Source organism: Myotis davidii, unplaced genomic scaffold (genome assembly GCF_000327345.1).
Source record: "Myotis davidii unplaced genomic scaffold, ASM32734v1 scaffold147, whole genome shotgun sequence".
NCBI classification, from domain to species: Eukaryota; Metazoa; Chordata; class Mammalia; order Chiroptera; family Vespertilionidae; genus Myotis; species Myotis davidii.
Window position 1 is genome coordinate 10,160,923 of NW_006383010.1, and position 16,376 is coordinate 10,177,298.

At 35.4% G+C, this 16,376-nt stretch overlaps 1 protein-coding gene across 1 annotated transcript in view; it reads right to left on the minus strand.

Moving 5' to 3' along the window:
• Positions 1–16,014, minus strand: part of MOXD1 (monooxygenase, DBH-like 1) — an 80,215-nt gene extending 64,201 nt beyond the window's left edge. Inside the window, exons 1-3 of the mRNA XM_006778483.2 lie at positions 15,602–16,014; positions 13,549–13,716; positions 13,343–13,426 (exon numbers count right to left, since the gene is read on the minus strand). Coding sequence (XP_006778546.1) covers positions 13,343–13,426; positions 13,549–13,716; positions 15,602–15,679 — 330 coding nt within the window. The 5' untranslated portion in view covers positions 15,680–16,014. The remainder of the gene's footprint in view (positions 1–13,342; positions 13,427–13,548; positions 13,717–15,601) is intronic.
• Positions 16,015–16,376: the final 362 nt, after the last annotated feature.

The following is a 16,376-nucleotide window of genomic DNA, read 5'->3' on the forward strand; positions in this document are numbered from 1 at the left end:
GAGAGAAGGGGGGAGGGGTTGGGAAGAGATTAAACCAAGATCTTATATGCATATATGCATTACCTATGGACACAGACAATAGGGTGGCGAAGGCCTGGGGTGGGGCAGGAACTGATGGAGGGAGGCAATGGGGGAAAATAAGAGGGATATCTGTAATAATCTCAACAAGAAAGATTTTTTAAAAGTGAATGAATACAAAATCCTAAAACAAAAAAAAGAAAGAAGATAAGTGAAAGCCAGTCCAGGAGACTATCATATCACATATGAATTTCATATGATTATTAATTCAAGCTGAAGAAGAAAAGAATTATTCCATAAAATATTTTTTAGCACTTGGAATAAATATACTTGGAAATTATGTGACCAAACCAACAATCTGTTGGAAAATTTAATTTGCTATATGAGCGGAAAAAATTACTCAGAGTACTGACATTTCCTGTTTATCATAAAAAAGGAACTTAGTTCTCTAACCTTATAAATTTAATTCAATTGTGTCTCTTATGACATCTTGCCTTACATAACAAATAAGGTGCATTTGGCAGGCCAGCTTAAAAGAACTAAGCTTTATCTTAAAGGTGAACATAGAAATAAAAAGCTAAGATAGTGAAAATAGTTAAAGTTATAAAGGAACTATTATGGCATATAAAAATCCAGTTGGATATAAATAAATATATTTCAATGTTTACCTCTTTTTAATGTCTCGAAAAATCAATGAAATCAAAGTGAGTTTCACAACTGCTTTAAGTTACTAGATAATTACAAACAGTCTAAAAATTCTTTCATTGTAGATTATTAGAAGATGACAGAGTAGAGAGGGATATAAAGTTTGGGTAAGTTATTTGCCTTGATATTGTTTTACATTTCATATGTTGAAAGAGAAGTACAGACAGGTAACAGCAATTTGGAATTTATTACCTAAACTTGAATCCCAGTTTCAGTTAATTAACTGGATAAAAAGGGCAGTTTTTTCAATAGCCCTCATTTTCTGTAGCAATAGAATCAAGTTGACAAAAGCAAACAGAAGGTTTAGAGTATCAGAGTAAAAACAAAAAAGTTACTATTGAATGATAATATTTCACATCTATCTGGCCTCGGGTGCATTATGACCATTTCAAATAATTTTCACAGTAATCTTATGAATGAAATTGATAGCATATCAATTTTGCCAATAAGAAAATGGAGAACCCAAGTTCTACAGAGTATTTAAGTTACTCGAGGTCACATACGTGGTAAATGACAGCCAGGATTTACTAGTAAAACCAGCTCTAGGTGACCAGAAAGACAGGGCTCTCCAAACTTAGGCCCATGGAAGTTAAGTAAATTGTGCAAGTCCCCACTGCTAGACTAAGTAAATGATGCTTTATAACACTAAATCCTCTGTGACATTAGGAAAGACCTATTTTCTGAGCCTCCGTTTCCTCATCTGCGAAATGGCATTAGTAGTGAATAAAGCACTTACATAATGAGCAATCCGCAAATATTTGCTTTCTAAAATTCAGAGTTTTAAAGTACTTTCAGAGTAATTTTGTTATTTCCATTTTATGTGGATACATGCTGATACCAAGAGCACAACAATCAATACTATGACCTGTTATAGAATGTGCCCATTGTTATGATGAAAACCCTGTGTTCAGTTTCCAACCAAAAGAACTGATTTTGCCTTGAAGTCAAAATTAGCTATTATGGAGAAGATGCCCAATTTCATTAATAAAGATGGTTTTAGAAAACCTATGGAATTGTTTTGTAATTACAAAAAGCATACATCTTTGGAGGGGTTGTAAAACAGCAATTTTTTTTTCCAAATCTTGGGCCATAAATAAATAAATGATATCTTGAAATAGATCTTTATTAGGCCCATGATTCAATAAACCAAAAGGCTAAAAGATATAAATCTCTTCTATAAAGAATCCCACATACATTACACATTTATTTAAACTATTAAGAAAACATGACTAACATTGACAATGGGAATGGACAAACTCAACAGTCCAATCAAGAAAACACGCCTTGATTGCCACAAGGACTCTGAGGCCATCTCTCTCTTCGGAGGAACTGCTTGCGGCTTTTCTTTAAAGAACTAACTGGTTACATGCATATGTGTGCAATTAAGAGGTAGCCTGGATTTCTATTTCAGAGAGTATGACGCAACTTGCCAGAGTATTAACGTGAAGGAAAACTGGTAAATTCATGTTGAGGGATAAAGCTACACAATGGTATCATTCAAGATGAAATCAGTGACCCATTTAGGCACTAAACACCACAGTCTGCAGTCCCTTTCAATATTTCACACTAGGGGCTTTGGTATGGATAAGGCATTCTCCCATCAAAAAATGCAGTTGCCCTGACAACAAGTCACTGCAGGGATTCTGCATTCTCATCTGACATAACTAGACTGTGGACTTAAAGTTCAGCCGGCAGCTGCTGGCTGGCTCTAGCACAAGCAGATGCTGCTCGTAGCATCAAGTATTCTTTGCCACATGTGCGACCATACGGAGCTTCCGCACACACCAATGTGTAAAACTTCCGAACTTTAACAAGGAAGCCAGGTTCCTGTGTTTCCATGTTTTCCGCATTCCTAAAAGTCATATTGTGAGGTTAAGCCAGCAAACATGCTCATTCGTGTTTGTTTTTAAAATATATAACATTCCTCAGGGAAAAGTATACAGATAAACTATCAACATTGGGCAGGTGACTTACCTCCTTGGGCTTCAGTGTCCTTGTCTGCAAAGGGAGGACAATACCACCTGCTTCCTGCGGGTTTATAAAGACTGACGGTGCCAAAACATACAGGGCTCTCGTAAACGTTGTCTTATCATCTGATTTTACTTTTGCACTTAAATGCATAAACAGAGGGGTGGCCTCCTAGCCATTCTCACCACACACCTCAGATCCATCTAGTGGCACTTTCCCCAAATTATTTTTCCCATATGGCATGGGACTGCCCTCCACTGTTCTCTCCTTTCCTTTTGCCTCTACTATGTACTTTCATGCCAATGTTTGCTCTCTAGCTTTAAGGTTTCTCTATTACTCAGTGTACCTCTTCTCCCCATCTAGACTGAAAGGTCCTGGGGGGAGTGGGGGGCGGAGAAGCCTATGTCTTATACTGCCTCATATATGACAGAAGACATAGCACTGAGCACTGTCCATAGCAGGCACTCGCTAGACACTCACTGTTCATTCTTCCTTGTAATTTAGAAGTAGTGTGAAGGGATATTTTCAGCAGCTTTAGCTATATAGTGTATGAAGTGCACATCTGATTTCTGAAACATACCACAAAGCAAGCGCTTTTCCTATACTCTCAGGATTTCCTCACACTAAGCTAAAGGCTGAGAGGCTATGGGTAGCATTTCTATTCTGATTAACAGTTATTTACATGGTTTTGCCTTCACTTGATATTTAAAATTCCACATTCAGAGAAATCCCGTGAGACTTCAGTGATGAAAAGATCTCTTTATTGGCAATGGAATGCATTTAAAGTGAGCAAGGTAGCCTTCAGTATACAATTTCTAAAATAGGTCCATTACACATTAACGTGTAGAGTTAACTTTGATGTATATATTTCACTAGAACACAAATCTTTTTCCCTTCATAAAAGTATCCCTTATATCTGAATTAGTTCATGGTGAAATTTTATAATGAAAGTCAGCTGCAACTCCAGGAAACAGCTGGTGTTTTGCCTCTTCAGTTCCACAAAGAAATATGCAATGCATCAAGGAATAAACTGTCTCTAAACCAGAAATTGCTTAAATCTTCTTCATGTGCAGACAACTAACAGTGCATCTGATGGTCGATGTTCAATGTGTGTTCAATTTTACAATATTTTTTGAATAAAAAAAACAATGTATTACTCAAAAAATGTGTATTCATGCTACTAAAAATATAAAGGGTGTTTTGCTAGGTGCTATAAAATAGAACTTAAATACAGTATCCTGGGAAATTATAGTAAATATAAAACAATGATTCTCAACCAGGGAGTTTGTAATAAAATCACTTGGGGAACTTTTCCAAAAGACAGCAACAACCACCACCAATGGAAGGGCTTTGACCCCACATCTGAAGATTCTTTTCAGGTGAGTATGTTGTGCACCCTAGGTTAACCCCTTCCCCGGCAGAAACGTGTATAAACGTTTTCACAAAATGTTCTTTTTTCAGTCGTCGACGAGTATACTCGTCTAAAACTTTACCTTCAAAAACCAGCTACATACGTACCATTCTAAATAATTTCATCTAGAAACTTTCTGAGGAAATACTATTCTTAACCACAAAAATGGGAAGAAAAAATAATTACAAACTGTTTTCATAACCAGCATCAAAAATACTATATAGAACCAAAATAAAAAAATTAGTCTGAAAAAGAAACGTTTTTAACAAAAAAATTGTTGGGGAAGGGGTTAAGAATCAAGATAAATAGCCTGGCCGGCATGGCTCAGTGGTTAAGCATTAGCCTATGAACCAAAAGGTCTCTATTCGATTTCAGGTCAGAGCACATTCCTAGGTTGCACTCGATCCCCAGTAGGGGGTGTGCAGGAGTCAGCTGATCAATGATTCGCTCCCATCATTGATGTTTCTATCTCTCTCTCCCTCCCTATCTGAAATCAATAGAAATGTAAAACACAATGACTCAAAAAAACAAGACTCAACCATAACATTTTTGACATGTGTGCGTAATATTTTTCTTCATAAAATAGATATCCAAGGTGTCCCCCCAAAAATATATTCACACTTAACAGCTGATAGCTCAATTGATGTTTATTTTCAGATTTAACCCACTGGCCTCTCTGAGATGCCAACACTCCTAGTTCCCTTTCCAACAACATGGTTCTTGTTTTTATGGTACTTTCTCAGGAATTTTGCCAAAAATTAACTTCCAAGTGAAAATGCTAGTATTTTTTCTCAAAATTCCCTTTTTATAGACCCTTATGGTGAAGGGGAACAAAATAGGTCATTACTATTATTTTCACTTAACTCCAAAGAGGATTATAATTCAGTTTAAACTGAAGGCTATGGATTGTTTCCAATGACATGTCCAATACAAGACGTGTCCTTAGCAGGCTACCTTCTTGCCACTGAAATTACTTCCAAATCTTTTCTCCCTCATGTCATTTTGTAGCAATATGTATAATTTTTTTGCCTAACCATCCTAATTCTAATTTTATTTAACTGACTTTCTAAATCACAAATGAAACAGTATGTATCATCCCTTGTTAACAAGCATTTTCTATCCCCACGAGTGAAGCGAGCAGGCTCTGTGTACTCAAATACCATCTGACTAGATTTAAGTTAATTCCCAGTATCTCTGAACTGGATATCTCTCTGCAAGGTTCTGGTGGGATCTATTCATGTAGCCATTGGCCTATGTGCTGATTCTGGAGGACACACAGTAGCCTGGATTCTGAGAAGCATATTCAAAGGGCCAGTGGCCGGATATGAGCTATCAGACATTTCTCACGTAAATGATTTTTCATTGTAGCATATATCATCTGGAAAAATCATAAGGCTTGAACTAGTAGAAATTGTATAGAGAAAGGTCCAGCAGTTTTGCTAAGAAGATCTGTGTCCACTCTTAGCTCTGCTTCACATAATTTGTGTAATATTAAGCAATTCACTTACTCATGCCATGTCTCAGTATGTGCATCTGGAAAGTGGTGGTAATTCAACTGACCTTGTGGGAGGCTGTGAAACTCTAACAAGATAATGTATTAAAGTAGCAAAAAAACTTTCATACTTCCCTGTATGAAAGTAAGTCATTCATATCTTAATATTACCAAACTTCTTAATCTTATTACACCATCAACATCTAGAATTCAACACAAATGTCTTAACAGTCTTTCAATAAAATTGTTAAGAAAATTATTTACAATTTTTATACTTAATAATTATTAATAAATGTGCTAATGCTTTTCAATCTAGTCATCCAACCTTTGAACTACTTTAAAAAGATGTACTAAATTAGGGAGAGAGTTCAGTGGTAAAAGAAGAATAAACAAAAGTAAATATATTTTTATGTCTGTTGAAAATGGCATTATGGAAGGCCATAGAGTGGAAGGCTAATGGGTGAGCTTGGAATGAGAAAGAATATTTCCCAGAGTTTAGTCACCAGCTGGGTTTTATCCTCACTTAGACAAGAACAGGAGGAAATTAGCTTAAATTTCATTTGGTTTATAACAATGGAAGCAAGCTATGAAATGTAACTCCCAGGGAATCTTTTCTTCAAAATAAAATAGAGACTTACTGCCTACCATAGTTTCAATGCAGTCCTATTCAAAGTATGAGAAAATACTAGATGGAGTTTAAGTTGTCCATCTCTATAATCCCCATCAAGAGAAGAAAACAAGCAATTACAAGCCTATTACGTAACAGGTGTTTTCACTTGTATTCATTTCATCTTCACTGGAAATTATTTTTCATACTTCACAAATGAAGACACAAACTCTGAGAATTTAGCTTGCCCAGGGTAATTGAGCTAATAGAAAGCAGAGTTAGACTATACCCCTACGTATCTTCAGAGCCCATCCTGGACACTATACCAACCTGTAAGCCTTGCTCACCTTGGCACTCTTAATTTCTATTCTATATAAAATTACATTATTTTGAAGATTTAGATTATTTACTTATTTATTTAGATTTATGTTATTTAAATTATTTCCAAGATTTAGAGGTACATGAAGCCAACATAAATTGGGAATATAGCTAGTACTTACTGAGCTATCTAATACTAGAGGCCCAGCGCACGATTAAAATCACATGAGGAGGCACCCCGCAGGTCGTCGTGGGAGTCAGGTTGGATTGGTGCTGTGGGCGGCTGGGACCCGCACCTGACTTCCGCCCCAGGCCTGCCCTGCCCCCCTGCCTGTGTTCACTCCAGGGCTCTCTGAGCCGGCGCGATGCAAGCCGCACCTGTGTGCACAACCTCCTCCTGTCTGGTCGTGACCTGTTACAGCCTAATTTGAATATTACCTCTTTATAGATAGATAGAGATAGAGATAGAGATAGAGATAGAGATGTAAATAGATAGATAGATAGATAGATAGGTAGATAGAGAGATAGATAGTTAGATAGATATAGATAGATTGAAAGTTAGATATGCTAAACATAGAACTCTAAAAGATATCTAATTTAATGATGACTGCCACCAGTTGAGATAAGTTATTACTATTATTATTATTCCCATTTTCAGGTGGAAACAAAAGCCTCAGAACATATGCTAAGAAAGCCCATGCCCAAGAGACTAAAGAAGGAGGCCTTTTAACTCAAGGGAGGCAGTGGAGTCCTACACATTTCACCCTGTCATGCCCAGGGACAGTGAAAAGCAAGCATATCAGGAACTCAGACCACAGAGCATCCAAACCCCAACACAGATTTCACTTCTAGTTTGTAGCAAGTCATAAATATTTACAAGTGAAAAGAGCCAATGGAAATCATCTGGTCCAGTCCCTTTATTTTACAGACAGGGAATTTGAGAACCAGTGTGAGGTTAAGCACTTTCTCTAGGGTCAGAAAGATAATTAGTGACAGAGTTAACAATAAATCACTTCCATGAAAAGACATGCTTTCAAAGTGAATTCAATTACCTTGTACCCTCAAGTGGTTATGAAGAACACCCATGTAGCTAGACAATCGCCAGTATTTCTGTGAAGTAGATATAACCCAAGAGGATCTAAAAAGAACTTTGCAAAACTGAGCAAGCTAAGTCAACAATTTTTAAAATGTGCTAATTTGAGTCAACCCAAAGCTACAGTATCAGCCATGTAAATGCCCAAGTGTTTTTCATCTCTTCTCTAGCAGATAAAAGAAATATAAAATTTCATTCACACTTGGATATAAGGGTATAATTATTTTTGTTTTTATAAACTGTGGATGACAAATTCCCAAAGAAGAGGATTCTTTTGCATTTATAGCATAACTTTTCCTAGAGGTCAATAATGACAAAAATCACAGGTGCCAGTGGTAATGAATTGGTATTAAGAATTCAATAACCAAATAGAGTGTTACAAATGCTTAAAAGGAGTGGAAAGTATTTTCACATGAGGCCTCTTTGAAAGTTAATTCCTTTCAACAAACTAAATAAATCTGCCTAAAGATTCACAGATTTGCCTTTAGGAAATACTAAATTAGTAAAAGACAGAGAGGAAATATCGGTAAGCGAAAAGAAGTCATACAAAGTTAGAATGGAAATGGGTAAAAATACAAACAACCACTCAGTCAAGAGTCAATAGCAAATACCTACTAATCTGCCACATAATAAAGTGAAACAGAAGGTGAACACATGAAAAAACAACGAGAACTAAAGAGGAGAGTCTGTGGAAATGCATCCTAATGACAAACAGAAAAGCTATTTCCCTCAGGGGGAAAAGCACATCAATTAAAATATATTTTGCAGTATTTCATGGGGGTGGGGAGGAAGAAGATATACTGACAGAGAAGAGATGATTCTAACAGTTGTCAAATCATGTAGTATGAAATTTAGAATTCCCACAACTTGCTAAGTTTAACCCTGAAATCTTATGCATTTTCAGAAATAGAAACCCTCCCTCATACTTGACATTTCAGAATTTGTCAATGCTAAAATTTGGCATTTAATGGTGTCATTTTAGTAAAAAGAAGAGAAACTGGGCTGGGCTGCAATGTCCATTTAACGTAGCATATAAAGTCAAGTGTTCATACTATGAGTCCAGTATAGGAAAATCAATTTTGAATGACTATTTCATGGATATATAGTACCCTGCTTCAAGGACATTTCATGGTTATTCAATGACAATTATGCTTAGATTTCCCTGTCCTAGGAACTGTTCCCCAATTAAATCATTCAGATTTATGAATGCCACCAACAGAAAAGAATAGTAGCATCTAATTTCGTGCCAAGAAAGACGTTCTGTTCAGTAGCAAGTAGAAAGCATAGCCATTTCTTTCCTTCCTGCATCTATTGGTGAGGATGATTGACAGTGTTTGTTCACCTCAACTTCAGATTTCTCCACAACAGGTCATTCTCAAGATGGTCTCCCTAAATGCAATGAGTGACATTCTAGGTTTTATTTGAAACTCTGACTGTCTGGAAAGTGTTGGCTTGTTTGAGATTCCTCAGCAACCAGAGACCTAACAAGATGATCAACAGATTAACAATTGTGTATTGTTAGTGATTTACATAAATTTATTTAATTACTTCATTTAACAAACACTGTGTACCAGACACTGTTCTAATTACTTACAAACATTAAACTCCTTTGACTCACTTAGTGCTCATAAGAACTCTATTGGGTAAGAACTATTATGCCCTTGTTCCAGATGAGAAAAACTGAGGTTCAGGGAAGTAAATAATTTTCCCTAGGATACAGCTGATAAAAGTAACCCTGTCTTAAAACTCAGTAATGGTCAGTCATCCTTTTTGCATGATGCTCTATCCTTTTCTGGGCCTCCTCACTAAATAATTCTCAATGAAAAATCATTCAGCATGCAACACTGAAAACAAATGGCCTAAATAATAATAGTTGGACTTATTAAGAGCTTTCTATGTGTCAGATACTGTGCTTAGTGTTAACAATTTTATAAAAAAGAACTGATGTTTATTCTTCAGGATAAACAATCATATAAAGAAGGTACCGTTACCATTTAAATGACAAAGTTAAGCTGTGGATGACAGTTAACTTTCCACAGTTAAACAACTAATAAAGGAAAGAGAGGATTCAACCCTGGCTCTTTGGAATGAAGAACCCACCTACTTACCATGAATCTGTTCCTTTAAGAAGAGATGACTAAAAAATGATGATTCAGTCTGGCTATTTTTCCTTTTTTCCTCTTTAACATCATATGCCATAAACAACTATTTATTATTATTGAATAGGACATATCATGTTAAAACAGATGAGTTAGGTGTTTACTTCATCTCTGAGAATTTCCTAATAATTATCTTCAAAAAAAGGAGTGTGTTAAACTAATTGATAACCCCAGCTTCTATCAGAGGATACCCAATCCTTACTGGTAGGTGATAACAGTAATACTATTACTAAAGAAAATGGAAATAATCACTTCCCCCCAAAATTTTAAATTTAGGGTAAAGTCCCATATTTGACAAAGCTTAACTAGGGTCATGTTTATTGCATAGGAAGAGATCAGCTGGACAGTGGGTCTCATGACAGAGAGACAGAGATGAGCTCATATTAGAAGTGTGGTTTTAATATAAATTACCAAGAATTTTCTTTTTTACAATATCTATATCTGTATGCAAGTGGTCCATGCTGTCATATGACAATACAAACATTTTTCAAGTCACAATTTTAAACATCTGTACAAGATCAAAATACAAATCAAAAACTAGGAGTCTCAAGTAAATAGAAATCACCAATAATTTTTATTATAATACCATCTTTAGTGCAGATGAAAGTATTTATCTTTGTCATTTTATAATTTTAGAAATTATTTACCATATATCATACTTTTAGTAGTAAATGTTTTTATCATTATATGATTAAAATTTAAATTAATAATGTAATGAATATTTTGAATTTTAGTAATTTCATTAAATATATTCATGATCATGGCACTGATTTTTTAATCTGCTTAACTTTATAATTTTTATTACAACTAAAAAGTGTACTATCGACATTAAACTGCAATTACAAACTTTTTCTTGGTTTGAAATAGAGTGCATACAATAAAATTGATTTCTCACAATGCTACTCTAATTAGTATGTTCTTAAAACTCACTTCAAGTGACATACAACATAATATAATGTGAAAACAATATTCTTTTTTTCCTAGAAAGTACCTTGGTTTGTATCAGAGAAAGGCAGAGGCTTTTGGATATAGTAATTTGTAAGACCTATGCTAAGGAATAATTAGCATTTAGCGAATGGCTTTTCAAAACATAGGAGTCTTTAATTCTATGTAAAAGATATATTTATATTTTAGAAATCATCTCTGCTAAGGAAAAAGAATGAAAAGGAGGTAAGTTCTTAAGATAAGTTCTAAATCTATGAATTTTACTATAGAAATTCATTAAAATTATTGTCAACTGCCATAGGCTACAAGTTAAAACTCAAAAGTTATACAACCTAAATGTTGGAATTTACTTTTCCAGTAAACCTTCTTGGTCTTTTTGTATATTACCCTACCTGAATTCATTTTTAAGTTAAATGTCTCATAAAACTTAATGAACTTTAAGATATCTTAGGGTTTAACAAGCTCAGGAATTTATTATAGGCAGTATTCTTAAATAATAATAGAACTTTAAAATCTGGCCACCAACCCTCTACCCTGCAAAAATGAAGGCTCATCTCTGACCTGCTGCCCTTCCTTCAAATCCCCTTTGCTGGGGTAAAGAACTTTTACCCTTTTATAAACTTCCAAACACTGCAAAAGATGCTCCAAAGCCTTTCAAGTCACTGAGAGCCCTCCTGATACCTAGTAAAGACAGCAATGTAGGCCAAAGAAATACTTAATTCTAAGCACACCCTTAGATATAGATGCTCACACATCTGAGTATTACTAGGATGTGCTTGTCAAGGGACAGCTACTAAAAATTCTTAGATGAGATACCAAGCAAATGTCTTACGTGGAAGTCAGAATACATGCTCCCTTAAATGTAGACAATTATTTTTATTTCATTCAACTTAATCATGAGCATTAATAAGGAAAGGATAAAAATGAATTAGTTTAAGTGATTAAGGACTTTGCATCCTATCAAATGAATCAAGCACTTATTTTGTGAAACATTTGATCTTATTTCTGAACCTATTGTTTTTTATATGTCCCTTAAGTGAAGTTCTAATTAAATTTACTGCAAATGACACACAGTAGTATGTGCTCACAGTGTATAAAGTGTGGGGCAAAAGTAAGTTTATAGTCATTCGTATGGAAAATAACACAATAATTAATAAATAATAATACAAGAATACATTCTGTGTTTTGTGGATTCACAACTGTAAACCTACTTTTGCCCCACACTGTATAACTACAGCATTCTCTTTTCTAAGTATGGTATCAGGAAAGAACTTAGGCACTGTATTAATATGTAAAACTAGAATTTGCATTTCCCTTTTACAAGTAAGAAGCAGAAAAATTACATTGTACAGAGGTAAATGACTCATCTGCAGTCATATCAATGCTGTCTTCTGATGGCAAAAATATTCTACAAATATTTAGATCAACTTACTAATTCAGTAAACATTTCTCAACCTGCTCCTCTTGCCTCTCTAAGTAGTTATGAATCATTCTGTAAATGAAAAGCAGGTATGTGCCACAGGACCAATATATTAGAAAAATGACAAATTTATGTCATTTCTTAGAATACACTCAGTATTTCCGTTTCTACCAAAATGCTTTGAGGCTGGTAGGGAAAATGTTATGACTGACCACACCTTTTGCAGATGAAGAAATCGGGGCCTACAATGCACATTACCTCAGAGCGAATTACCTGAGACACAGTTAATTAAAGAGTCGACCTGCGAATCGTACCTATATATTTCCCTCTAGAATCCAGAATCGACAAGTTTATTCCTTTCTCACATCCACACTATTTCATTACCCAGTCTGAGGGCTGGCAAAAAGTTGGCAATGTCTGGCCTCCCAAATGTTTACAGTGTTTGATATGCACTATTTCATTCTATCTTATTCCTTCCTATGTCTTGGTCCTGACTCCTACCATCTCAGTTCGGTTGAGACCATGGATATCTTCAGTCACCGTGGAACAGCCAAATAGTTACCTAGCACAGAGCCAAGGACCTGTGGGTTTTTTTAAATACTTGCTCATTCACCAACTACAGGCAAAAGTTTTGGGAGCTCTATCCCTGAGGGAGTGGGGGGAATTATATGCCACAGGCAAACTGGGCGTATTTACTACACAATTCTGTATTTTTTAACTTCTGTATAAATTCACTAATTTTCTTGTATTCCTAGTTTCAAGAATACTGTAACTTTTATTTTTACGAGAATATTCAGTATTTTCAATGAAGCAGATATTCTCAATTTTTGTGGGGAATGGAACCTTCCTGGATATAATTTATCAATGCATAAATATATTATTTTAAATTGGAATTCCAACAAATCCAATTTTAGAAGTGTTGTCTAAGAACTAACTAGAGCTGTTCAAATGCATCCCAAAACTTTTACCTTTAACATGTAAAATTTAGGACAAAAATCCAGAAGACTAACTACAATCCAAGCCTTCTCCTTAAATTCAGCGACTCTCAAGACAGTGTGTGTGTGTCAGATAAGCCAGTTCCTTGTTCTCTAAATAACTTTCATAAAATGGAAAACCATTTCTATACATGTTTTACCATTATCATTTTTAGAACAATTTCTACTCCATTCAAACAAATTCAGTTTAGCCTGTGAGTGAGTCACATACCTTTATTACATGATGCTTTTCCTGAAACACAGGAATCTTAAATATTTGGCACCAATATGTTGTACCTTTGTTTGGGACGGGGACCTGTCTTAATAAAAAGGGGAAGAGAACACAAAGTCACATTCTCTTGACAAGCGATTAAGTACAAGTTCTTATACACTTTCAGTAATCCCACTCCTACAGTCATAAAACCTGAAGAAACTTACGTTCTGATTTACCAGCTCAAAGTATGGTATGGCTGTAGGCAACACACTGGTTTTCTCAGGATTCAGCAGCCGCAGACTCTTGGTGCCACGATTGGAGTTGTGGTACTTGGGACCATTTTCTCCCACGTCTTCATGGTGATAGGCCCAGATCACTTTCACAGTGCTCTCCTGGTGGTCAGACATGGACACATGATCTCAGGAGAAGTGAAGAAAATAGAACAATAACATTTGGAATTCTCTACCATTAATTGTGTAAATCTAACCTGATCATTAAGTATTCAAATAAACAAGTGTGTGTGTGTGTGTGTGTGTGTGTGTGTGTGTGTTTGGGGGTGGAGGGGAGGCACAGAAATTGTCTCTCTCAACTGGCAAGATTATGTGTTCTAAAGCACGGGGAAGCACAACTGACAAGTAGGTATGCTTTCACACATTCAGAAATAACACATCATTGTCATGCTAGTCCTCCAAACCAGCAACTAGTAGTTACCAAGCAAATATTCTTGTTAACCAGCAGAGATTTTGGAAAGTTAAAAGCTGTTTTGATGCCACAGACATTTTAGGGAAAATAAATAAATAGAATGGAAATTACAACTATTTTCCAGGTCAGAGTTTTTACTTTCACAGGCACTAGCCCACTTATATGTGTGAATTCACATAAATGCAAATACAGGAGGAACTTCTGATTCTGGGTTTGTTTGTTAACTTTGAATCTATTTAATAGTCACTTTATGAATCTTGGGACTTTCTAAGGAATCAGTCCATTATTCATTTTGATTTTAGAAGTTCACGAAGGTGAATCACTTACAAATCAGAAGAACTGCTGTGTTCCAACTAGAAGAAGTACTGTCATATGACATTGTTTCCATTTAGCAACCAAGAGAGATTGCCCAAAAGGTGGTGGGGCTGGAGGGAGAGTTTGCTGGGTATAAAGGAGTTATTTAGTCCCCCCATAGATAAAGGTGTCTTTGTCAGATCTTTGTAATAAGAACTTTGAAAATAAATAATACAGCAAATGCTATTTATTTTAAAATTTATATTCTTGTTCTAGCCACTTGGTCTCAGGGGATAGAACATCGATCTGTGAACTGAGGGGTCCCAGGTTCGATTCCAGGCAAGGGCATATACCTCGGTTGCAGGCTTAATCCTGAGCCCTGGTGGGGCACATGCAGGAGGCAACCAATCTATGTATCTCTCTCACATCAATGTTTCTCTTTCTGTTTCTCCCACTCTCTTCTTGTCTCTCTAGAAATCAACAGAAAAATATCCTTGGGTAAGGATTTAAAAAAGCTATATTCTTTCTTAAGTCAAATGACTATGATTATTATTCCATTAAAGTATAAAAAGTGATCCATGTCTTTGCCTGTGTTTTTTCTGCCTCTTTTACTCTTTAAGCTGGATGTTAACCAAAACAGCTTCAGATTTTTACATTCCTATTTTTAAAGCTTTGATTTACCAAATAAAAGAGATAATTTTACTGGTCCTTACAAAGTGAAATTGATCTAAGATATTTGTGAAAACTCCCAAAGTACCGCATGAATTATATAGCCTCTAAATATTTAATTTTCATTTGTATAAAGATATTACTTTTTGCATGAGGTCTGCCAATAAGACCTTGTATAATATGTTGACAGGCAATTTTAATCAGTTTACTATTTATCTTGATTTTAGAAGTTTACTAAGATGAGCCAGTTACAAGTCAGAGGAATTATATTCAGGATCACACTTCTCTCTCCTGTAGTACATTTCTCGCAATTTTTATCTATTGCCTATTTTCAAACATTATAGAGAAGAAGCAAAAACTCTTTTGAAAGTCAAGACACTCTTTATACAGCTCTTCAAAGTTTGAGATTCACACAAAAATTGCCTTTATTGATATTTATAGTCTTAGATTTTTTGTGGCTTAGAAAGAGAATTCTAGAACATTCCCCCAAAGACTATGTGACTTTGTTATCAAAGATAATTTTTAAATATTTGTTTCTTTTATTCTGGAAAGGGTTTTACAACTGTAAGTGTACAATTTATTCATGCATGCATTCCCTTGGAGACGCCTTACCGTTATGGTCTTGTCATTGGTGTCACATGTATGCAGCTCTCTGGTAAATTCAATTACTGTGTGTGTGCTATTTTCCATGGCATAGTCTAGGTGGTAATCTTGCTGTGCATCTTTTTTCAACTCTCTATTTTCATTTGTGAAATAATCCTGTAGAAAATACAGGGGGGAAAGTCAGTATATCCTAAATTCAGAAAGAAACGAGTTCAGGTTAAGAGGACCTTTAAAAACTGATTCTGGGTTTGCTTATTACATAATCCTGTATCTGTAGGCATTTTGTAAGCCCTGGAATTTTCTAAGAGTCTGGGGGGTCCCAATTAGAGAATCAATTCCCTAGGAAATTGGCCCATTTTCAACTTCTGGACCTTCAGGAAAAGGCAGTATGGATGTATAATACCATAAAACATCAAAAGAGATGGAACATTCGAGATCGCTAAGTGTGAAATTGTTTGCCCCAAAGTGAAATAGCTAGTTCATGGCAAAGCAAGAACTAGCCCTACTATTTTCCTGGATGGAGTGTCCCTTCTGCACTTAAGCAAGGAGACCCATCCTTACAATGATAGGCTATTTTAGTATGAGTTTTAATGGTATATTAAAATGAAATATAATAAAAAGTAAAAAAATAAACTAGCTTAATTATAAGATATTGAAACACTAGGGAAGTTTTGTTTTTGTGGATCAGCTGTAACTTTTGTACTAAACTTCTTCAATGGTATGCAGTTCACTTCTAGGAGGCAGACAGATGCATCAGAGAGGGCATGAACTTTGAAAACAAATG